Raw genomic sequence first — 21,193 nt, 5'->3', positions numbered from 1 at the left:
AAATCTGTGATGTATGCCAACGAACTTCTAAACCACAACACAAAGACTTCAATCCCTTAACAACAATCGTTGTACAAAAACCCTTTGAGAAAGGGGGGATTGATTTTTTGGGTCCCATCCATCCAGTTGCAAAAGGAACATAGGCACGCTACATCATTGTGGCCACAAATTACTTTACTAAGTGGGCTGAAGCTATAAAGCCGTCAGAGAGGCAAATGCCAAAAGCACAGCAAGGTTCTTGTACAAGAATGTGATCACCCAATTTGGATGTCCCATTGAAATTGTGTCAGATAGAGGCACACATTAGTTCATCCATGAACTCTTGTCTGGCTTTATGGTGATCCATAGAAAGAGCACATCTTACTACCCCCAAGGGAATGGACAAGCTGAATCCACCGACAAAATTCTATGTATTGTCCTCACCAAGGTAATAGAACCAAAGCCTTCTGATTGGGCAGAGAAACTAAATGTAGCCTTATGGGCATATAGAACCACACTCAAGGTCAGTACAGGAAATACACCTTTTCAGTTGGTGTACGGCCTTGAAGCTATGATCCCACTTGAATTTGTAATACCTACTCTATGCATAGTAGTACAAGAACATATGGGAGATCATGAATTACTGAAAGAAAGACTCTACCAATTAGAGAAGCATATAGAGACCAAATAAGTTGCCTACCATGCCATGACAATAGAAAAACAAAGAAGGAAGGCATGGTTTGATAGAAACCTCAAAGACAAAGACATCAAGGAAGGTGACCTGGTTCTGCTGTACAATACCAAAGTCCATAAGGACAAGCTCAAATTTCTAGGTCAAGGACCCTATAGAGTCAAAAAAATGAATCCCATCGAAGTTGTGCTGCTACAAACACTAGATGGAGTCCGACCAACAAAGAGCTAGCAACAGATGGAACAATACAACTTGTATGGCCACGAGTCTCAACGTTCGCCATGTCACCGAATGCTTTCAACTTCTTGCAGTCAAAGGGACTAAGTAGTCTTTTTAAGAAGCTAAAATCCTTCTCACCAACACCTTCTGTGACAGAATACATTTGTCAATTCATAACATCATATAAAAGCAGAGAGTTGGAGAAAGATAAGTATGAAATAGTAACATATAAAGAAAAGACCTTACAAATCTACCTTAGTAGATCCACTATGCAGGAGTCTTTCTCATTTCCAAATGCACAAGAAGAATATCCAAAGAAACATTTGGATGCAAGATTCTCTAAAATTCATGATTTATTCCCATCTAACACAAAGTCACAAAGCAGGGGAATACGCCATGATATGATCCTGGACCCCATATGCAAAGAGGTAGCTAAGTTTTTGGCTGACATTTTCAATCATTCAGGAGTGAAACAAAAATATATGTCAATAAAAACTCTTACACTCCTTGGTAGAGCAAAACTACAAGATTAGGCTCAACACATATCCTTGATGCTAACCAATTATGTATCCACTACCCATAATGGCAAAAGCTACATTGGCCATAATAATTGGGTTTGCAATAGAGCAAGAGGATGACTCTACACCCCTCTCAACACAAGATACAAAGGACTTTGAAGCATTGATATTATCACCAGAATGGGAATTAGACCCTCCACCTACTCTCAATGAGGATAGCATGGAAGGGCAACAATCTGAACAGACTCCAGAGAATGACAATGTCGAACTCTGCCAAAGAATACTGCAACTCAGTTCAATCTTGCTCTCGCAACGGAAGGACTCGAGCATGGAAATCCAAGAGGATACCATTCCACATAATGACTTTGCAACAGAGCCAAATAGCATACCTCTCTAGGAATCACAAGTCACCAATGTTGACGACTCCACGACTCTAGAGTCACAACCCCCAAATGTCTCTAATGGCACCATACAACAGACTGTTGTTCAAGACATAGATCAAAATTCCACATGGGCACATGGGAATCAACTGTATGTCCAATACAAGCAAGGCCATAGCACATTCCAGATCATACAACATCATAGCCAACAGTTACAACAATGGTCTCAATTATTTACTACCATGGTATCAGATGAGTAGGAAAGAGAAATGGAAAGACAGATGCTCCCATCACTCCAATCCAAGTTGCGAAGTGCTGAGACTGAAATTATGAAGCTCAAGGAAAGCATGGCAGAACAAATGCAGCAACAACTCCTTGCACACAATGCTCTAGCAGAAAGTAGAGAGTATGCCCTACAAGCCACGGTTTCTCTCCAAGATAACACCTACAACTATCTAAGGCCTTAAACCAAAAGGAAAAGGTCGAGTTATCCCTCTCTCATATGCAAGCCACTTGTGATGATATCAAAAAGGAATTGGTGCAATTAAATGAAAGATTATTACTTAAAGAGGATCAGCTCCATGCCACATTAGACCCAAACAATGAGTTGCAAAACAGCCTCAAAGAGGGTGAACATCAAATTTAAGCACTAGAGAAGGAAGGCATGGAATCAAGGGAGATACTTGTGCACACCAAAGTAGAACTGGACACTCAAGAACAAGAGATACTTCAACTCCGTGTGCTTAATGATCAAGTTCCAAGGCATCCAAAAGCAGCTCAACAATTCAATAGTCTAAAGCTTGCATACACCTCCACATTGGGTAAGTATAAAGATAAGTGCATGGACTGGCAAAATCAAAAAGCTATAATTTCCAAGTTGGAAATTCAACTACCAAGTCAAGCCGATGATGATGCAAAGGGGTCAGCACAAGATCTTTTGATACAAGGCATCACCACATTATACCAAGAGCTTGTTGCAGTCCTCCAGTGAGAGGATCACCTTGAAGGAAGAATATGCATACTCTGGAAACACTTGCAAATCAAAATGTTACATGCAGTATCATGTCTTGATTGGACCAGACCAGTAATCACAAAGAATCTCTGAGATCTATGCCAGCACATGGATGAAGACAAGAGGAATGTGTTCTGTCTCTCAGTGCATGCAAATCTCATATGGGTAAAGGCTGATGCAATACTACATTATGAATGCTTGATGGGAAGCCCCCCTCTTTAGGTAATAGCCAAACTCCTACATTTACTGCAACAATCACCAACAACTTCCATGGGATACAACTCCTAGAAAATTCCAAAATTAAAGCTGTCAATGCCTACTAGAAGTGACAGGGATCTGCCAGAGAAATATGTGGTCTACCTCAATCTAATCTCGCCTATCTTGCCACTCTCTATTCTGATCTACTCACATCCCTACCTAACTCCAGTACTATCCTCCATACCTTTCTAGAAATCCATGCTAATTCATATTCCTTGCCATGCCTCTTTGCCCATGCCTCTCAACACTATCGCCTAATCCAAGAATCTTTAACTCCTATCATCCAATTACACCTAAGGTTTTTTCAATGCTCGACAATCCATCCCTTGAGGATTATCAAGTTGCTAAATCAATTTGCCCTACTCTCCCTCCACTTTCCTCCAACATCCCTACTTCTAACTATTCAAATTCACTACTTGCTTTGATCTCAAGCTTTTCCCCTATAACATCTTCCTCTCCCCCAAGACTTGTAGAGACCCTTTTCCCCTCTTCCTTCTCTTATGTTTATGCTCATTTTCCTTCTTCTTAAAGGTCCCCCCCAAAAGTGGAGAGACCAACATGTATAAATATCTCTCAATGAAATGAAGCTTCCACTCTTTGAGATTCAAACTATTGTGTTCATGTGATTGATTTCCATTGCGTCCATGCTCTCTTACACTATCGTGTTCTAGCATGCCCTTAGCCCTGCACTCTCTACCTTTGAACTCCCTCCTCCTCCTTCCTCCCTCTTCCTTCCTCCTCCTCATCCTCCTCCCTCATCCTCCTCCTCCATCTCCTCCTTCCTCCCTCCCTTCTCCTCCTTCCTCTTCCTCCCCCCTTCTCCTCCATCTCCTCCTCCTCCCTCCTCCTCCTCCTTCCTCCCTCCCCTCTCCTCCCTCCTCCTCCTCCTCCCTTCTCCTCCATCTCCTCCTCCTCCCTCCTCCTCCTCCTCCCATCTCCTTCTCCTTCCTCCTCCTTCCTCCCTCCCTTCTCCTCCCTCCTCCTCCTCCCTCCTCCTCCTCCTCCCTTCTCCTCCTCCAAGGGCAGAGCCATGTCAGTTGTTGCAAAAATTTCTAATGAAGACTGCCTAGAGCCAAGCTAAGAGAAGAAATGATGCACACGAAGGAGACTAGCTCTCCACTCCTCAACCTTAGACTCCTCCTAAACCCTGCAACCCCCTCTAAACCCTGGAACTCCTATTTAACTCTCTCAACCTTATCCCCACTTCTAACCCTGAAATCCCCTTCTAAACCCTTGAACTCCTGTGGAGGTGAGAGCCTCCATCAATCGTTATAATCAAGCCCTCTTTCTCATTCACGCATGCATGAGATATGCTTTCCATGCTTTAGCCTACACCTCTCACTGGAACACAACTCGAGGACCTATGCTACAATGAACAACGACACGACTGTAGGTGACCAACACCCTCGGAACCCGGACTTGGGGAAAAAAGAGACAACAGTGGCACTTTATGAGAGAAAATACAAGGATGATGATGAAAAGAAGTACATGCTCTTTAGAAACAGATTCCTTAAAAGGTGCAGGTTTGAGCCCATTGATGGGCAACACTTCTATGAAGCATGTAGAATTGCATGCAAGAAATCCAAGAGAGGAAGCTAACCATGAGATGAGTACATGAAAGAGTCATGGCTTATCTGGTTTATTCAAATATGACTCAAAGTATATAGTGGAATCCATCAAGCTCAATAATGAGCCTTATCAAAAGAAGAAGAAGTCAACTCTTTCGAAGGTTCATTAAAGCAAGAGAGTTATGGTTTGGGTGTGGAAAGCCACAACTTGAAAAGGGTAGGAGACCCACTGCAGAGTTCTTAGGAAGGCCAAAGTGATTTTACAGGTACTTAACAGGCGTTGTATATGATGTTCAACCAAGTCCTCAAGATTTAAAAGGACCATTATGAAATACAGGGATTACACAACCAATGTGTTTCATGTTGAGCCAATCTTTTGGATGTATGCATTTCATACAAATATGGTATGAAGTCATTTGAGTCACTTGAACATGAGACAAGCAAGATGCAAAAAGTCATAAGTGATATCAATTATCTAGTGGAGATGATTGAGATATTGTACTAACAAGATATTAAAGGTGGTTTGCCATAAGTTATGAAATGGTGAATGTTTTTTTGGTAAGAAGAACAAGCAGGGAAGCCTCGAAGAAAGGGTCACTATGTAGTAAAGGATGAAGCGACATATGGGGCATTTAAAGTTTTTGCTTCATTTAGAGGAAGAGTTGGTGGATCAAGAGTATTATGTGGACAAGTAAACATCATATGGGCTAGGAAAATTGGTTGACAAGAGTTGGGGCATGCATTGGATGAAATCGTGGGACAGTGATGTGACACCATGACAAAGGATATTGAGCAAAGATGCATGTTTGCATGGAGATGATGTATGTAGATATAAAGTCAAATGCCATGAAAAAAAAAATGTAGCCATAAGTCCTTAATGAGTATTTCACATTCTCCTATGATACTGTTTGTCAAAGGAAAATTCAAACTATGTTATATTGATGGAAATGGGTAGTAAATCTTGTAAGACCCATGTGCATTCAGTGTTAGGGATTGTTGAGCTTATACGAGCTATGATACAAGGTCCTATGGCACATAAACCAAGAATAACATTTGTCATGTTTATCATAGATGCAAAACAAGATGCATTTATTTGTTAGTTTGGCATCTACATACAGGGTCCTAATTGGAAAGGTGTTGCATAGTATGGTATTGTAGCATGAGCATAATTATGTAGGTGGCACTAACATCCAAATCTTCCAACCCAATATGGTTGCATTTATGCATAGGGATGATGGTCCACCATTCAAAGTTCCCCATAAAACTCTTGGACACTTTTTCTAAGAGAAAGAAACATTAAAAATAGTATAATTTCTTCTCTTGACTATCGACATCCAAAGCATCCTTCCTTGCTAGAAGGAGGCTATAAGTGATGGTAGAAGCATATTGGATGAAACGGTGTAATGTGGCATCATATGGAATGGGGTTAGGTGCAGAGATTGTACTACAAAAAGGTATCAATGTGATTATCATTGATGCCCCCCATCGGATTGACTACTTTGGCATTTACTTCAGCTGCATGCCTACATTCTATAATAAAGACGAAGGGAGATGAGATGTGGACTTGAGTAAGAAAATGCAAGACATTCATTGGACTCAAGTGAGAAAGTCATAGAGAAATCAGACTCTACTAGTAAATCTGAGGATGGTAGCACTGCATATAGGGAATCTAACATCGGTAGCTCTATATCAGAGAACTCACATCTACAACTCCTTACAAAGGTGAAAATGGATGAAAGATTGCAAAGGACCATTGAGGTTCCACTGGTCATAAGGGAAGGTAGCACGAAGAAAGAAAGCCAAATTGTTGCATTGGAAGGCAAAGGAAAGGCAGTGGAGGTCCACATCCCAAGCATGAAACCTCAAAAGGACGTATTTTGAAGGGAGAGAGAAGTGGAGTACTTAAGGGTGTAGTACTAATGAGTAAAGTAGATATACTACGGGTAGTGAGGAGCTTGTATCTAAAACTTCATAGACTCATCCACGCTCCAATGTACTACCAAGCAGTGATGAGCTTATGCTTAAGACCTCCCAGACGACTGGTCTAGAGCAACCTATTAATCATGACCCTGACAATCAATCCCTAGAGATGGCTATGCAGGTTGCTACAATAATATTTTGAGAAGTGGAACTTGATAAAATATTTCAGGACTTGTTGGATACATGCTATAGTGCTGAAGAAGCAAAAGAGGAATTTGAACGTGTAAAGCGGGAGGAGCTTGAGATATGTGAACAAGGAAAGAATGCAAACTAGAGTGCCTTTCTTATATGTAAGCCTATTTTGAAATAAAGAAATCATTTTGGCTTTTTCAACTATGTGTGTGAATAATTTTGAATAGCTTGTTTTAATATTTCAATAACAAATATTAAGGCCAGGATGGTGTTTATGTTTAAAAATTTGTTTGTGTTTTAATATATTTTTTAATAACTTATTTTCATAATGACTAAATGGTGTCTTAGTGAAATATTTTGTTTCAATTCTTTTCCCTTGAATGTAAACACCAAAAGGGTGTCATGTACACCACCTTTGATTAAACACCGATTTGAAAAGGGTATGTATTACACAACCTCTCTATGAGAACACTTATCTTCTCATTTGTCCAAGAATCCAAATCACTCTATGCAAGTAGGTGTCTAAAGGTTCAAGTAATATTGCAATACTTGTTTTCAAATCTACAGGAAAAAAACCATGAGGCTACAATATTCAAAAAATTTATACTTTTATTTAGTCTAGTTCTAAAAATAGGACTTTGCTAAATTCTAAAAATTATGAATACAATGTTTAATGGTCAATATTTATCGATAGGGATCATTGATTGGGGAAATATTTTACATTCTATGGAGAGTTGGATGATGTAGGATCCTATATATCTCCCTTGAATATACTTCCTCGATTTGCACATCCATAATCAAGGAGTCCATGGTCAACATACATAAACTACTATGTGGTTCGTTGCTTGGAGAAATGGCCAAGTTCCTCATTGATTGTGTTGAAGCTTGTCATGATGTATCTACCATAGAGTCTTATGTAGTAGCATTGTTGGACACATGTCAAATAATTTTAAGAAAGGAAAATGCTTTGGATCATGCTAGTATCAAAGACATCTTGAGCAAGCTACATGATCATAAGTTTAATGAGGCTGAAGTAATGCAACCCATGGAAGAGATTAAGCCATGTTTTTTCTTGATATTTGACTCTTTTGTTTTGTTAAATTAAGATGTTTTCATTCATTTGTGTTTTAAAGTTGTACATTTGAGTGTCAAGGATTACTGCCAATATAAAGATGAGACCTTACATTCCTATTTTGAAGAATCTTGACTTACAACCTTACAAATTATTATCAGTGACTATTTATAACCTTATAAATAATTATCCTATGGTTCCATGTAACCTTTATCACTTTATCTCATTAGTTAGTGTTGCATCAGTGCTGTCATCTTCATAAAAGGTTACCTTAAATGATGCATCTTTAATTGGTTGTCATGAGGATATGTGTTCACAGAGAAGTTTGACATTTACAACTTTCTACCTCATGGGTGTCAAAATGCAACTAAAACATTACACAGATTCGAGGATGAGGATATCAATTTTTGTGATTCAATACATAAAGATTTCAAAACTCTTTATATTATTGAAGCAAGCAAAGACCAATGTATACAAATCTTTATATTTACAATTGTTAGATGGACACAATCTCAATATCAAAGAACAAAGAAGAGATCCTAGGCCATTTTCTAGAGAGCACAAAGGAGAGTTTTGCTAGACTTAACCTTACTTCTTATCATCCTTATCTATTGCATCATACTTCTTCTCCCGAGCTTCTTGTTGTAGTAAGGAAAGGATCCAACTACATACATAAAAGTGCTAGGATCTAAACTTCTACTTACGTTATTGTGATGACAACATGGAAGGGTAGGGCGGGAGCCTAGATGGTGAGGGTGCGATAAAGATGATGGTGGAGCTTGAAGATAAGGGTGGGAACAAAAGTTTTGGATTACATATAGAGTCCCACTTAAGTACCCAGTGGGCCCGTATCCATTGTGGTAATATTCTGCACACCATCAAGGCCTCTCATACACATCATTACGCTTCATCAAATTCTAATATGTCCAGAGATCCTTGTGGACCACGAGGCTTGTATGAAATACATGCAATCCATGAGTAATCCTTATTGTTATCATTAGACTTTGAGCCATATCCATTTACACTTATACATGCTTGTAATTCCGAGGAGCTCAACGGTCAAAGTTTGGTTGTAAGTTCTGCACTGTTTGTTGTGATGTATGTCTCAATGAAGTTTTCTAGAATGTTGTCATCACAAGTTCTGTAAATGGGGGCCCCACTTATCCAATGCAAGCCATGGTCGTGTTGGTTGCCTCTGTTCTGGAACTCAGTCACAAAGGAGAAATCTAGTAGTGGTCCTAATATAGTATTGTCTTGGTGTAGCAATGTTTTTAAAGCTTTGAATTTGTGTACAGAGTTGTTGTGATGGGGTCTGACTTGATCAGTTCACGAATGTTGCTAGCGACATTGGTTTGTGTCTTTCGCAACCGTATTTTTTTGTAGCTCACGAAGAAATTTCAATAGTGGTTCCCATCGTTTTTTTGATGCAGACAGCCTGAGCTTGAAATGGACACGTTGGTTCATGGCATTTACATAAGGTAGTAGGTTATTGAATTTGAAGACAAGCCAATAGTCATTGCCCCATTAGAAGGCTTTCCCCTCTCAAATTTCAAGGACGAACACTGCGAAGAATTGGCATTTCCAACTCTGTTCTATGGGCACGCCTGTACATAATACAACCAAATTGAACAAACTACCAAGACGTAATGAAATGGGAACTACGAAATAAAGACATAAGGTTTGCATGATCAATCAAAAACTTGTTCTTAAAAACCATGAAAGTGTCGGTATGACAAGTGTTTTCATCAACTTGGGTACTCATGCGAAAAGGCCAACTACAAGGGACAACCTAAAGAACTACAAGGGACAACCCTTTAGGTGTAGACTGCAAAAATAGATACAAGCATTGAGAAACTGTTTCAGTCAAAAATTGGATACCATGACTTTATTTGTTTGAGGACATCGGCAGCCAATAACCCACGCTCGAAAAGAAACATTTTCACGATGGTGAGACAACTTGGCCCGCCCACGAGACCCCTTGGCTCGCCTACATTCTTAGCCAAGGGTTGAACTCACGCACACTCACACACACACACCCACCTTAACCACTAGGCTAGGACCCCATTGGCAAGCGCACCAAACCATTGATGTAGTTATGGTCATACTGCAAGCAACACTTGATTGCAACTATTACTGTTGTACTATCAGTTATAAGCCTTGGGAGAAGTATTGTGCCTTGTTGACATCCGCGAACACATTGATGGCGCTACCATGGAGATCAAGCTGTCCTTCATATGTCAATTTCTTGATTTGTGCAAAAGGTATTCGCATGGAAATGAGGCGTTCCTCAATTTTATTGAGTGCAGACGTGTTTTTTAGGGGAATTGGCATGTGCATCTTTCTTTTTGAAAACCTCGATATCTTGTTTACGTGGATTTGACTGTAGTAGACCAAGCACACACGAAAATTTCCTGGAAGTAGTGACACTATTAGGCTTTGTTCTTGCATTGCAAAAATCGTCGAAGGTCCGCATTGCCATACTTTAACTTTGATCTAAAAGTCAAACATCCACAAGAAGAGCATGCAATACTTGGTTTGTCGTTGATTTTTGCAAGGTATGTGGTCCTTGCTTTGATAGTGACTCTCTTTCATGTCAAAAGGTTGGATCCCTTAAGGTAGAGTTAGGGATACCTTGCTCCATACATGATCCCTAGAGACATCCCAATCCATTATATCCCCCATTTATGATGTTCGGGAGGTACATTGTTGTTTTGACCTTATAAATTTTGTTGCATATTCCTTCAAGAGTGTGTTTGCTAGTGCAATAATGGTCCTTGTAAAGCATTGCAATTGCTTTTACTGGCAAGTCCATATGTTGTTGCAAAATCCAAATCAACCACCCCTCCTCATCTCCCATCCAAATGTTGTATGTACTCTTCTTTTCTTTTTGTATCCAAATAGTAATGCTCAAACAGACTCAATCTAAAAGATCCACTACAGGTGGATCGCTGGAATGTCATTATGCGTAAAAAAGCACTCCAAAGAGCCGTGAGACCCCTCAACAAACTTTAAGGATTGTTGTGGAGCTAGGGGATTTTATAGCCCTTAGATGATATCTAGATACCCTCCATTGGCCAATGAACCAACATATGTCAGGACATCTGAGCTAGTTTTGTCCGGTAGTTGTATAGGACCTTGTAGGGACCAATTGTCCACCGGCTTGGCTTGTATGCTTGGCCTCAAATGACCGAATACTTGAAGGTGTTCCCCATGGCAAGCCTAATAGCCCCTATGATGAGGGTAGAGCATTAGTCTTCCCAATGAGTATCAACCCAAAGCACTAAACACAATAAAAGTTATGTATAAAATATGAATGAGGTTACTCCAGGGAAAGGACAAAGATGTAAATTATGTCTGAAACAATCACAAATCTGATAATATAAATTTCCTTTCCTTCAAACAAGTCTTGCAATTGGGAGTGCCAGGGCTGCCATTCAAAGTAGACTCCTTTAAACATGAGGGAAAAGGCCGAAAATCTGGAGTGTTCTGTATATTATGTAGGATTACTGCGTGTATAACTGGGCATCATAGAGAAAACAAGCTAAGAAGGCTTCAACAGATAAGATGAATGCTACTAACTATCATCTATCAACTGTGGAGGATAAATTGGGGACATTTAAAAGTACCTTTCATTACTCCCCAAAAAATTGATTACAAAGGCACGCTACTGCAATTGTCATCTGAGAGCTTAAATACATAGCACCAGGAAACTGTTCTTACACATTACCTGCCCCTCAACCCAAACAGAGAGAGGATCATGTGCATCCATATTTGTTCGACTTGCAGAAATGATGACTACTGCTAGATGTATAATACAACAATAGGACTCAAGGGCATTTCCCAAGGTATAATTGTACAAATTGCATAGACATGCCCCCGCAATTATTCACAGAAGTGCATTCGAATCAACTAGGTAAGGCACAATATGTGTACTCATCTCTGTCTCATTTATATGGAGGTGTCCGCGGGGTAAAGAGAGCCAGCTCACCTTCCCTGCTTCATCTAGTGCTCTCAGACCAATCCAATCATCTTTGTATAGATCGGTCTGTGTAAAACAAAAGACAGGAAAATCAAGAGGTAAAACCTCCCATTCCACTATAGTGTATATACCTTTATGAAGCTAGAATATATTCACTCTTATGGTTTTGAAATTTTGAAAGAGTAATAAGACTAACGAGAAAGGCAGTAAGAATGGAGAGGAAGGGAGAAAGTAGAGGAAAGCACAAAGAGAAAAGAGATAATTGAAGGTTAATTACCTCATTTGCGGACAAAACAGTCTTCAAGCAATTTGGTGGATAGTAACCAAACCATGCTGTCTCAGGTGGAATGAGCACTTTGTCCTTCTCAAACTGCAGGATCTAAATTAGAATGATTCATTCATATTGCTTCAAAAAATTTCCACGAAGCTTGATAACGAAAGCTCACCATTATAAGCACAAGCTGGTTAAGGCTACTGAATCGCTCTTTGTAAGTAGCATTCTGGCTTTCTTCAAGCTCATTGTTTAACCTTGGAAGGAATCTGCAACCCTTTGCATAAGCTTCAAGATCCTAATCCACAGCATATGGAAAAGACAAGATGTCACCTCCACTGTGTAAGAACATGGAAACAGGTGAATTAGAGGTATGCTATTTTTTGTTCCATTGTTCTGATACAAGCCTCTGAACCCAGTCCCAACATAGTTAACCTTAGCTCAGTCCAACAGGGAAATGGGAAGACGGGAGGCATTTGTATGGCACACACATCTTAAAAGTACATTTGCAGTCATAATCTGTCCCCCTTCAGCTGAAGGACATCTCAAAACCGGCACTCTAATCCAAATTTTGGATCATATGTCATCACTATATTAAACTCTCTCATGCAAGGCCACTTACCCTGCTGAAAGTCGAGACACACCAGATTATCCAAGTAGAGCTTTCCTCAAATTGGAGCAACAGAATTGTGATCTAGATTTGCTAATGACACTATTCATAATGAAAATTAGCTATGGAGAAGTGTTCATAGATACATACCGTAGGGATTTTAACATAGCCTGCTGGTCCAAGATGTTCCTGTGCAGGAAGTGCATAAATCAAAGGCCATTAAATACTTTGCAACTATTTCGAGTGTTAGCTTCCTTCAAGGTGAAGCCCCCACCAAGAAAACAAAACAAGATCCGAAATCCATTAAAATCACACATCCCAAATCAAACCTGCACATAAGAAGAATATACTCCCAACTCTATCAATAGATCAGCAAGCTCACAGAAAATTCCACTCTGCATACACACCAACAGATGTTAGAGACTCATGGTTTTTAATGGAAATTTGAGGCGATGTCGTTTTTTGTTTGTGCAAACATTTTTTTTACCAACAATACTAATATCTTCATTGATGAAAGCATTCCAGTCCATTTCTTAGCTGTGATGCAAGATCCAAGCCGCTAATCTTGCAGATGCTGGGGCAAAAATGGAAAGAGATGTCATGAGAAGGGGGAGGTCAGAGATATCGAGACAAAGAGAGAGAGAGAGAGAGAGAGGGGGGGGGGGGGGGGGGGGGGCTGCAAGAGGGCGCCCTGTATATGCAACAAGTGTGCACGGTTTTATAAATCATCTAGCAGATGGTGTTGTTTATCTCTTACTTGCTGAAGAGGGGGGAAAAAAGAGCATTTTTACTTCAGACTCAACCACCCCATTGTCATGTCTCCCATTCAACTGTGTGACCTTGTGCACAGCAGTAATATGGTATCTCCCTTGTTAAGAGATTAGTGTTTGTGAGAACATCCACTGTGATCCCATCAGCGGAAGTGACTGTCTTTGTTCCTCCGTTAATTGTGATAACAAGGAGACAAAAAGGACCACAGCAAGAGACGACCCAACAGAGGTAGAGAATATGCCCCCATTTCACATACTATCGCATCTTGTACCAAAGCAACCTCCAACCTCCGAATATGCCCCCATTTCACATACTATCGCATCTTGTACCAAAGCAACCTCCAACCGAGGTTGGAGGGCTCTTGAAGATGCTTGTAGGGTTTCTTGGCACTTTATTTGTAAGTAGTATCAGTATTTTCTTTTGCACTTCATTGTCTTTCACCTGTGGCGTAACCAGTCAACCAAGTATAACTTTGAGACATAAGAAATCCATCCTTTCTCCAAAACCATGCTCTGGTGTATGAAACCCAGCCATAGTTCACAAGTTTTCTTTTACAAGCTTTTGGGTGTCAAGCCAGTATGCCATGTGCCATCCATGACTCATTTATGCTCTGTGCATGCCAAAGTAAGGTCCCACCAGGAGTCCTAGGATGGGAGACACAGGGGAACAAGGGGAGAGGGAATGAATTGGGGCGCGGGGGGGGGGGGGGGGGGGGGGGGGGGAGAGAGAGAGAGAGATGTGTACATGAATCTATCATTTATTTGGGAGGAAAGAAGAGAAAAAAGAAAGAAAGAAACAAAAGATTATTCACGTTTGCAAAAGACCAAAGGGATGAGACCAAAACGTAGATACATTGCGCGATCCAAGGTCCCCATGACTGGGAACGTGCCTAGTGCATACATCTATCTATAGATGAATGTAGGAACATGTCAAATTTATTATCGAAAAACACAAGAAACAAAGCAGTTCCAACGTGAGAAGCCCATGACTGGAGCTGAGAAGATAGCCCTATGGAGGTTAAAAATGTAGCTGACAAGATAGTCCTAAGGAGGTTAAAAACGTGATATGCCCTTGGTATAAGTAAATGAGGGCTTGATAGGCAGTACAACACAACTCCTAAAGAAGCCTATGAATTTGCTGTAGTGTTCTTGGAACATGAACTATTCCAACTTTTTGGACTCCTTTCCCAAAGGTGCCACATGGCAGGAGCAACCTGGAGCCAAATATGGAAACCAATTTTTGCACTGAGCTAGGTAGTGGATGGGAGAGCTCATGCTCCAAATTTGCAATGGAAATGTACAAAAACGTCTGAAGGGAAATGAAACATCTACGAACCAAGCTGAACACAGAACTAGACAGAACTAAACAGAACTGAATTCAGAGAAAGGGAACTTGTTCTCCACCAAGGTGGTAGATCTCCACCAATCTTGACCAAACGTGAAGACCGTAGCTGGAATAGGGAGCAGGATGCTTACCTTCACATAGCCCAAGAGGGAGCTCATTACCACTGGTAACAAAAGTTCCCCTGCGAGATGAAGATTTGTGGGGAAATTGGGAAGATGCTGGTTGAGATCTAGAGGGAGTGCTTTAGTATAGTACACGTTTCATCCTTTGTAAGACTAGAATATATCTAATTGTACAAATTCAGAATTTTGTTGTTCTAAAGTCCAAAATTGTAAAATGAAAAGAAAAGAGAAAAAGAAAGAGACGAACAAGGTGAATGCATAAGGCCTGCCCGAGATCCAAAAAGCGGAAAAAAGATGAATTGGATGTGCAGTGGAGATGGTGCACAGGAAAGGGGATGAAGACTGCGAGATAGAAAGTAGAGAGACAAACAGAGAAGAGAGGGGCGGGGGGGGGGGAGAGAGTTGAGAAAAAGATGGAGGAGTTCAAGGGAAGGAAAGAACTTGGACCAGTCACAATAATTCAAGAATTTCACAAAAGAAAATTTGGAATTTCACTTCTTAGAGAAGCAAACCTCCAATAAGACAACCTACCCCATAGGGGCAGGCCAAAAATGAGCTTACATAATTTTTTTGGAAAACAAAAGGTAGACATACCTAGCAAGCAAAGCAAAGCTTGTGTCATCATCAGTGCCCAAGTATAAGCAGCTATATTGGGGTCTCTAACGACCCACCGAGTCTCTTGGGTAAACGCAGTACTTACTAAAATATGTCAAAAAAACAATGGAAAAAAAAAAGGGAAAGATAACAAGAAATAAAGCAGAAAGGAAGAGAGTCATTAAGCAAAATTAAAGTAACAAATCAAGAAACAAAAGAGACAAAAAAAGAAGGAATAAAATCTCTCTCTCTCTCTCTTAGCTGTCCACTATAAAAATCTAAGCTGTATATGGGACAATCCCACATGGCAACATACACAGTCATTAATTGACAGTCTCTATTACGGAAGCACTCTACAACCATCTATAGAAAAAGATCTGGCTATACAGGATATCATTAGCTACTAGCAGTTTGTGCCGTTTGTACTCTCTTTCACAACATCCTCACAAGCACTGGTGCCCATGCCAAGGCACCATAAAGAACCAATATTTTCTCATGTCACAACTTTAGAGGTATCACTTCAAGTGGTCTGGAGATTAAGAAGCGCCATCATGCCTACCACGACGCTTTTCTCAACGTATCCTTGTGTCTCCCAAGACCAAGCTCCAAAATTTTCCCTTCAACCAAACAAAACGATGACTTGTGTGTGGTCTGTTCCAATGATCATCATGCCTACCACGACTCTTTTCTTAACGTATCCTTGTGTCTCCCAAGACCAAGCTCCAAAATTTTCCCTTCAATCAAACAAAACACAATGACTTGTGTGTGGTGTGTTCCAATGATCATGATCTTTGTTCGTGATGCAGCAAGAAAACGAGAGCTCAAAGGAGGGAATTCTGAAACTGGTAAAAAAAGGGCTATGTCCTTGATAGAACTCCTACAAGTGAAGTGAACATATAGAGCATACTCTAGATAACATCAGATTTCGTAACTTTTATAGATTTTATATTCACACCAACTTTAGAGTACCAATACTCATTATAGTCACAATAAATTGCACCACAAACATTCTCGACTAATGCAGACATAATGAGCTCCTTTGTGAGCCCATCCTCATTTTTCTAGCATGCATCCACACATCACCCAACAAAGTGAAAATGCTTCATACAAACATTAATGAGATGCAAATCATATTTAAAGACAATAAAGGAAAGCTGAAATTTACCCCACACATAGGAACTGATGCCGTGCCAGCATGAGGTCCCCCAAGTGATACAAAATTATTTACCTGTTCCAACATAAACAATCTGTTTCACTTCAAATATAAAGCACATGCTGAAAGGGTTCCAAACTGCACGATCTGAATGCTTTGCCCTAATTCACATTGCAATTCATATTCATTTGAAGAACCGTCAAGCCAGATGCTGATCCCTAGAGCCACTACACAGCTTTTAGCAAGTTTATGCCATAAATGTCAGACACAAGTAAACTGGCTGTGCTTGTCCTGCTGTGTTCTTCTCTAACCGTAACTGTGAGAATAACGCTGAAACATTGTCTTCCTCAAGGTGCACTATATGGTAAGTATGACACAAGATGTTAAAGTCAAGACTATAAACAAGGTTTCAGTGTTTCTTTTGAAATCCCATCATTCAGGACCCAAGCTGAACCCAAATACAATCTACTATGAACTTGGACATTGAAGGCGTTTCGATTGATGGATGGCTAGAAAATTAGAAAGCAGGGGAGGGAAGACACAACCAAAATGATGGCAAGCACTAGTGAGCAGAAATAATAAACTGCAATTGAGTAGACTTCCATCAATATGAGTCCTTCAAAGCACGATGAAGGACAATATACATAGTTACTGCCACCAGCATATACAAGGAAATCTTAGAAAGGTGGAGGCATTGAGGTGAAAGAGAGCGAAAGTAGACACTCTGGTCTCTGTAGGAGTCCACTTCCAAATCAAACCATCAGATTAAACAGGCATTCAATGTCTGTCGTAGACAATCCCATTCACGTCCCACCTAAGGAAATATGTGAACTAGGTGACAAGCTAGTGGTCCAAAAAGAGGGGAACAAGGCAGTTTGGACTCTAGAAGTTCAGATTTCATTTACAACAGATCCAACTTCAGGCACTCAATGTCTGTATTCCTGACTCGCGTCACAGGACAGGAAAGGTCTGATAAGACAACGGAAATTTACTAGAAGTTCATAGAATAAGAAAAAATAATGATACGAGAAAATCAGGAAAAATACAGCATCCTACATCTAGATGAATCCAGGAACATTCCCAAACTCATCCTCTAAAAACACAACATAGTGCAGTTTCAATCTCATGATAGTCACTCTAAAAACACAACATAGTGCAGTTTCAATCTCGTGATAGTCACTCATAAGGTTGAAAACCATAATCTCCATCACGCATAGCAGGGACTAGCTACTATAACATCCCAACTGACGTCATCAGCTCCCAACAGTGGGTGTAGACCATAGTATAAAAACATGCTCTCACACATACAAATCCACACTCGTACACATACTTGAGCATCCATTTATACAAATTCTTCGTACTGAGTTTCTCTCGGCACTCCAGAGGTGAAGGGCAGACTCAGCCATGACAAAGGCTAGCACGAAAGAAAAATACAGCAGCCTACATGGAGCCCCTGGACGTAAAAGGATTCCTGATGGAACAGACAGCAAGTTTGTAATTATCTACTTCATTTGCAAAGCCAATAACGCCTAATAAAACGCTCGAGTACAAGCTATCCCATGAACAAAAATTGCAAGAATAAAGCATGGTAAGAAAGATAAGAAATTACCGGAGGTGCCCCATCACACCATTCAATAACCCCACGACCTATTACGTTTCCCTGCATCAACCAGGGTAAGAAATATGCGTAAGTTTTCCTTTTATTTGTGGCTTCACTTGGAATCTCTTTAAGCAATGCTTATAGTGTGTCCACTCGATCCTAGCCATCAACCATTATACATGTACTCGTTAAAATTTTTAAGGATGCTGACAGCTCTGCCCTGTGTCAACAGAATCTTAAATTGAGTGACGTGTACTCGGTTTAAGTAGAAATCAAGTATGTTCCCACTGACCTGAGAGAGACCAACTAGATTATACCCATCTTGAAGATGCGGAAGTGCCTTAATCTGCAATTACAAACGTCTGTGTCAATGGAGTCAACCCTGGCACAACGTTCTCTGTGTGGAGATATTTCTTCATCATGTCAGCCCCCATTTTGAGCGTTTTGCGTCATTATAGACTGCACTACACTTCGAACGTTTTGCATTTAACATGGATTACTCAAACTTTCAATTGTCCAGAAGCGGCTCACCGTTTCGCACACGGACTCAACCTGTCCAAGCACACAGAAATCACGAATTACGCGATACTCCAGTGCAATCCTCGAAAGACGCCACGTTTTCCAACGCCACTCACTTGCGTATTAATCGATGTAAACCAGGAGTCCTTGGAGCCACCTCCGATCTCTCTGGGGTTCACAAGACCGTCGATGGTCAAAAGGGACATCAAAGATTCTCGAAACAACTCAAGGACAGGGTTGTAAGACCAACGATTCAATACAAATTGGATTTACATGCAGGTGCCTTGCTGTCCTGAGTGATTGCTCAATAGTTCCGTAAACCAGGTCATCCCTTCGTTCTTGCATTGATCACCAACTCCTGAAATCATAGTCATTATATTTCAGTTTATTTAATCCCACGAAGCCAACAAGCAAACAGGTCTAGGCTTTCCACACCATGATCAGGCTTCCAAGGTCGAATTACGGAAGCGCAAAACCAACGATTGCAACAGAAGACAGGGTGGAGAGAAGGAGTGGACTAGGAAACAAAAGCGAAGGAATCAAAACGAGGGAAGCAGTGAGGGCATACCATGAAGGACGATGAAGGGGAGGGAGGAGGAAGGAGGAAAGAGAGAGAGGGCGATGGCGATGGAGATGAAGAAGGGACGATGAGCCATGGCGATGGATGAGAGCTTTGAGCTCGATTCCACAAGACGGCATCGCAAGTCTTCTACTGAGCATGATTATCTCGTGTCATTACCAGTAACCAACATGCTTTGTCCTATTAATCTCTTCCCCACGAGAACCTCGCCTCTTTAAAAGCATTAAGAAGACAACCTCGTAATGCTTTGTTTTGTCGCAACAAGAAAATGGATGTCTCAATACAAACTTTAAGTTTATGGCATCTAAATCGTGGAAAGTAATGTGCAAGTATGTTGATAGCACATTGTGTCCATATTCTATGCTTGTAAGTACGAGGAACAAAGAAATACATCAAACTGAACTTAAGAAATGGACTTTGTATCACATAAACTGTATACATAAATTTCAAAAGATGAAATTTTTTACAATGGATGCAAACTCGTATGTTTTGTTTTGAATGCACACTATACTAGTGTGGGCAAACGTATGTACAATGCAATGAAATGAGAGAACTAAAAATGTTCATAGTGGAGGCAAATGAAGCAGGTTGGACCGCATTTAGCATGGCACGGGCATCTATAATGGAAAAGCATGTGGCAACTATGTCTCAACTACGGACTCTCTATGAACGTAGTTACAAAACCTGAACTATTAACTGTGAATTCTCCTGTGGGCCTTTTCTCAAGCAATTATGGACCACGTCGCAACGACACTACGGTTGTGGAACTCCAAGAATGGACAATGAAGTCCAAGTACCTAAACAACAACTTGGGTATCGTCGTGTAAGACAATGCAACCTTTCAAACAAGGCACTTGTGAGATGTTTTGAACACAGTCACAACTATTGCAATATGGTCGCACAGGGTCTCGGCTCACTCAAGTACTGCCGCAAGCATCACAATGATACTCAACAAGAGGGTTGTTGAGGTTGATGAAATGCAAAACACCTACCACCTATAACAAAATAATTCATGGTCATTGCAAGTGTATTTTATGGGGCGTTAGAAGGTTGTGCCAAGCAAGGGTGCTATACCTTCTTCCCATAGCCTAATTAAGAAACATGGCGTGTGAATGCAACGCACAATGTGGTTTGGAGATTTCCTTTAGGAACTGCGTCTAAGATGGTGAAATCGAACATTCCTAATGCATGCCATGCGTGCATGTATGAATTGTGTTTGGCAACGTACATGACAATGCCTTCATCGATAAACTAAACGAGCAAGTGTGTGTCTTCTATCTGTAACAAAAGATAGCTAATGCAAACCAATGATGAGTCTAAGAAAACAAAGAGAAACCAAGAACTGCTAATGAACTATGTTAATTCTTCAAGTGCTTCATTCTTACCGTTGCATGGTCCTCGAGATTTGGACCATCTGCAACAATGATTTGGTCAATTGGCGGCCCATCAAGATCCACTTTGACAATGACAAAGGTCACTGTGTTGATAATTGATACGAATGATGCCCTCATATTCTCCATCTGATTAGATGCCCAAGGCATATAATGGCATATGACATTATCTGAGACAAAAGAAATGGTGCCATCGAATGGTTCACCTTTCACAAGGGTGGTTGATGCGCCGACATGTAGAGAAAAGGATGATGTGCCTCCCTCACCAAGAACTCACTTTGTAATGGTTGGGCCATCTATTCTGTGGAACTCATCAACTTGGAAGACATTTTTCAATTGCAGAATGTATGCATGTGGAATGTGCAATGTGATTGTCTCAGAACATGCTTGGTCGGTTAGGTCAACATGCATGTAGATAGGGTATGGAACATCCTCAGCTTTGAAAGGACC

The 21,193-nt window shown here is 40.6% G+C and overlaps 1 protein-coding gene across 1 annotated transcript; it reads right to left on the bottom strand.

Moving 5' to 3' along the window:
- Positions 1-11,237: 11,237 nt before the first annotated feature.
- LOC147894667 (alpha/beta-Hydrolases superfamily protein) lies at positions 11,238-19,499 on the bottom strand. The gene is made up of 12 exons (XM_087384412.1): positions 19,341-19,499; positions 19,046-19,130; positions 18,889-18,940; positions 18,785-18,805; positions 18,546-18,599; positions 18,263-18,313; positions 16,666-16,728; positions 12,999-13,064; positions 12,820-12,858; positions 12,235-12,357; positions 12,066-12,158; positions 11,238-11,854 (listed from the first exon to the last, which is right to left on the bottom strand). Exons 1-12 carry the CDS (start codon positions 19,426-19,428, stop codon positions 11,696-11,698), a joined length of 894 nt encoding a protein of 297 aa, XP_087240538.1. The 5' UTR covers positions 19,429-19,499; the 3' UTR covers positions 11,238-11,695.
- Positions 19,500-21,193: the final 1,694 nt, after the last annotated feature.

The sequence above is a fragment of the Dipteris shenzhenensis genome, chromosome 14 (assembly GCF_047967505.1).
Source record: "Dipteris shenzhenensis isolate YYH24624 ecotype China chromosome 14, Dip_SZ_1.0, whole genome shotgun sequence".
In the NCBI taxonomy this organism is placed as follows: Eukaryota; Viridiplantae; Streptophyta; class Polypodiopsida; order Gleicheniales; family Dipteridaceae; genus Dipteris; species Dipteris shenzhenensis.
The sequence above is the reverse complement of the archived record's forward strand: the minus strand, read 5'-3'. Positions and strand labels throughout refer to the sequence as shown.

Excerpts from the sequence above, each read along its gene's own strand:
- LOC147894667 (XM_087384412.1), bottom strand. The coding sequence starts at position 19,428 with ATGGCTCATCGTCCCTTCTTCATCTCCATCGCCATCGCCCTCTCTCTC. Across the intron at positions 13,065-16,665 it reads CATCAGTTCCTATGTGTGGG|AGTGGAATTTTCTGTGAGCT; the intron begins GTAAATTTCAGC and ends GTGTGTATGCAG. Across the intron at positions 12,159-12,234 it reads ACCAGCTTGTGCTTATAATG|TTTGAGAAGGACAAAGTGCT; the intron begins GTGAGCTTTCGT and ends TAGATCCTGCAG.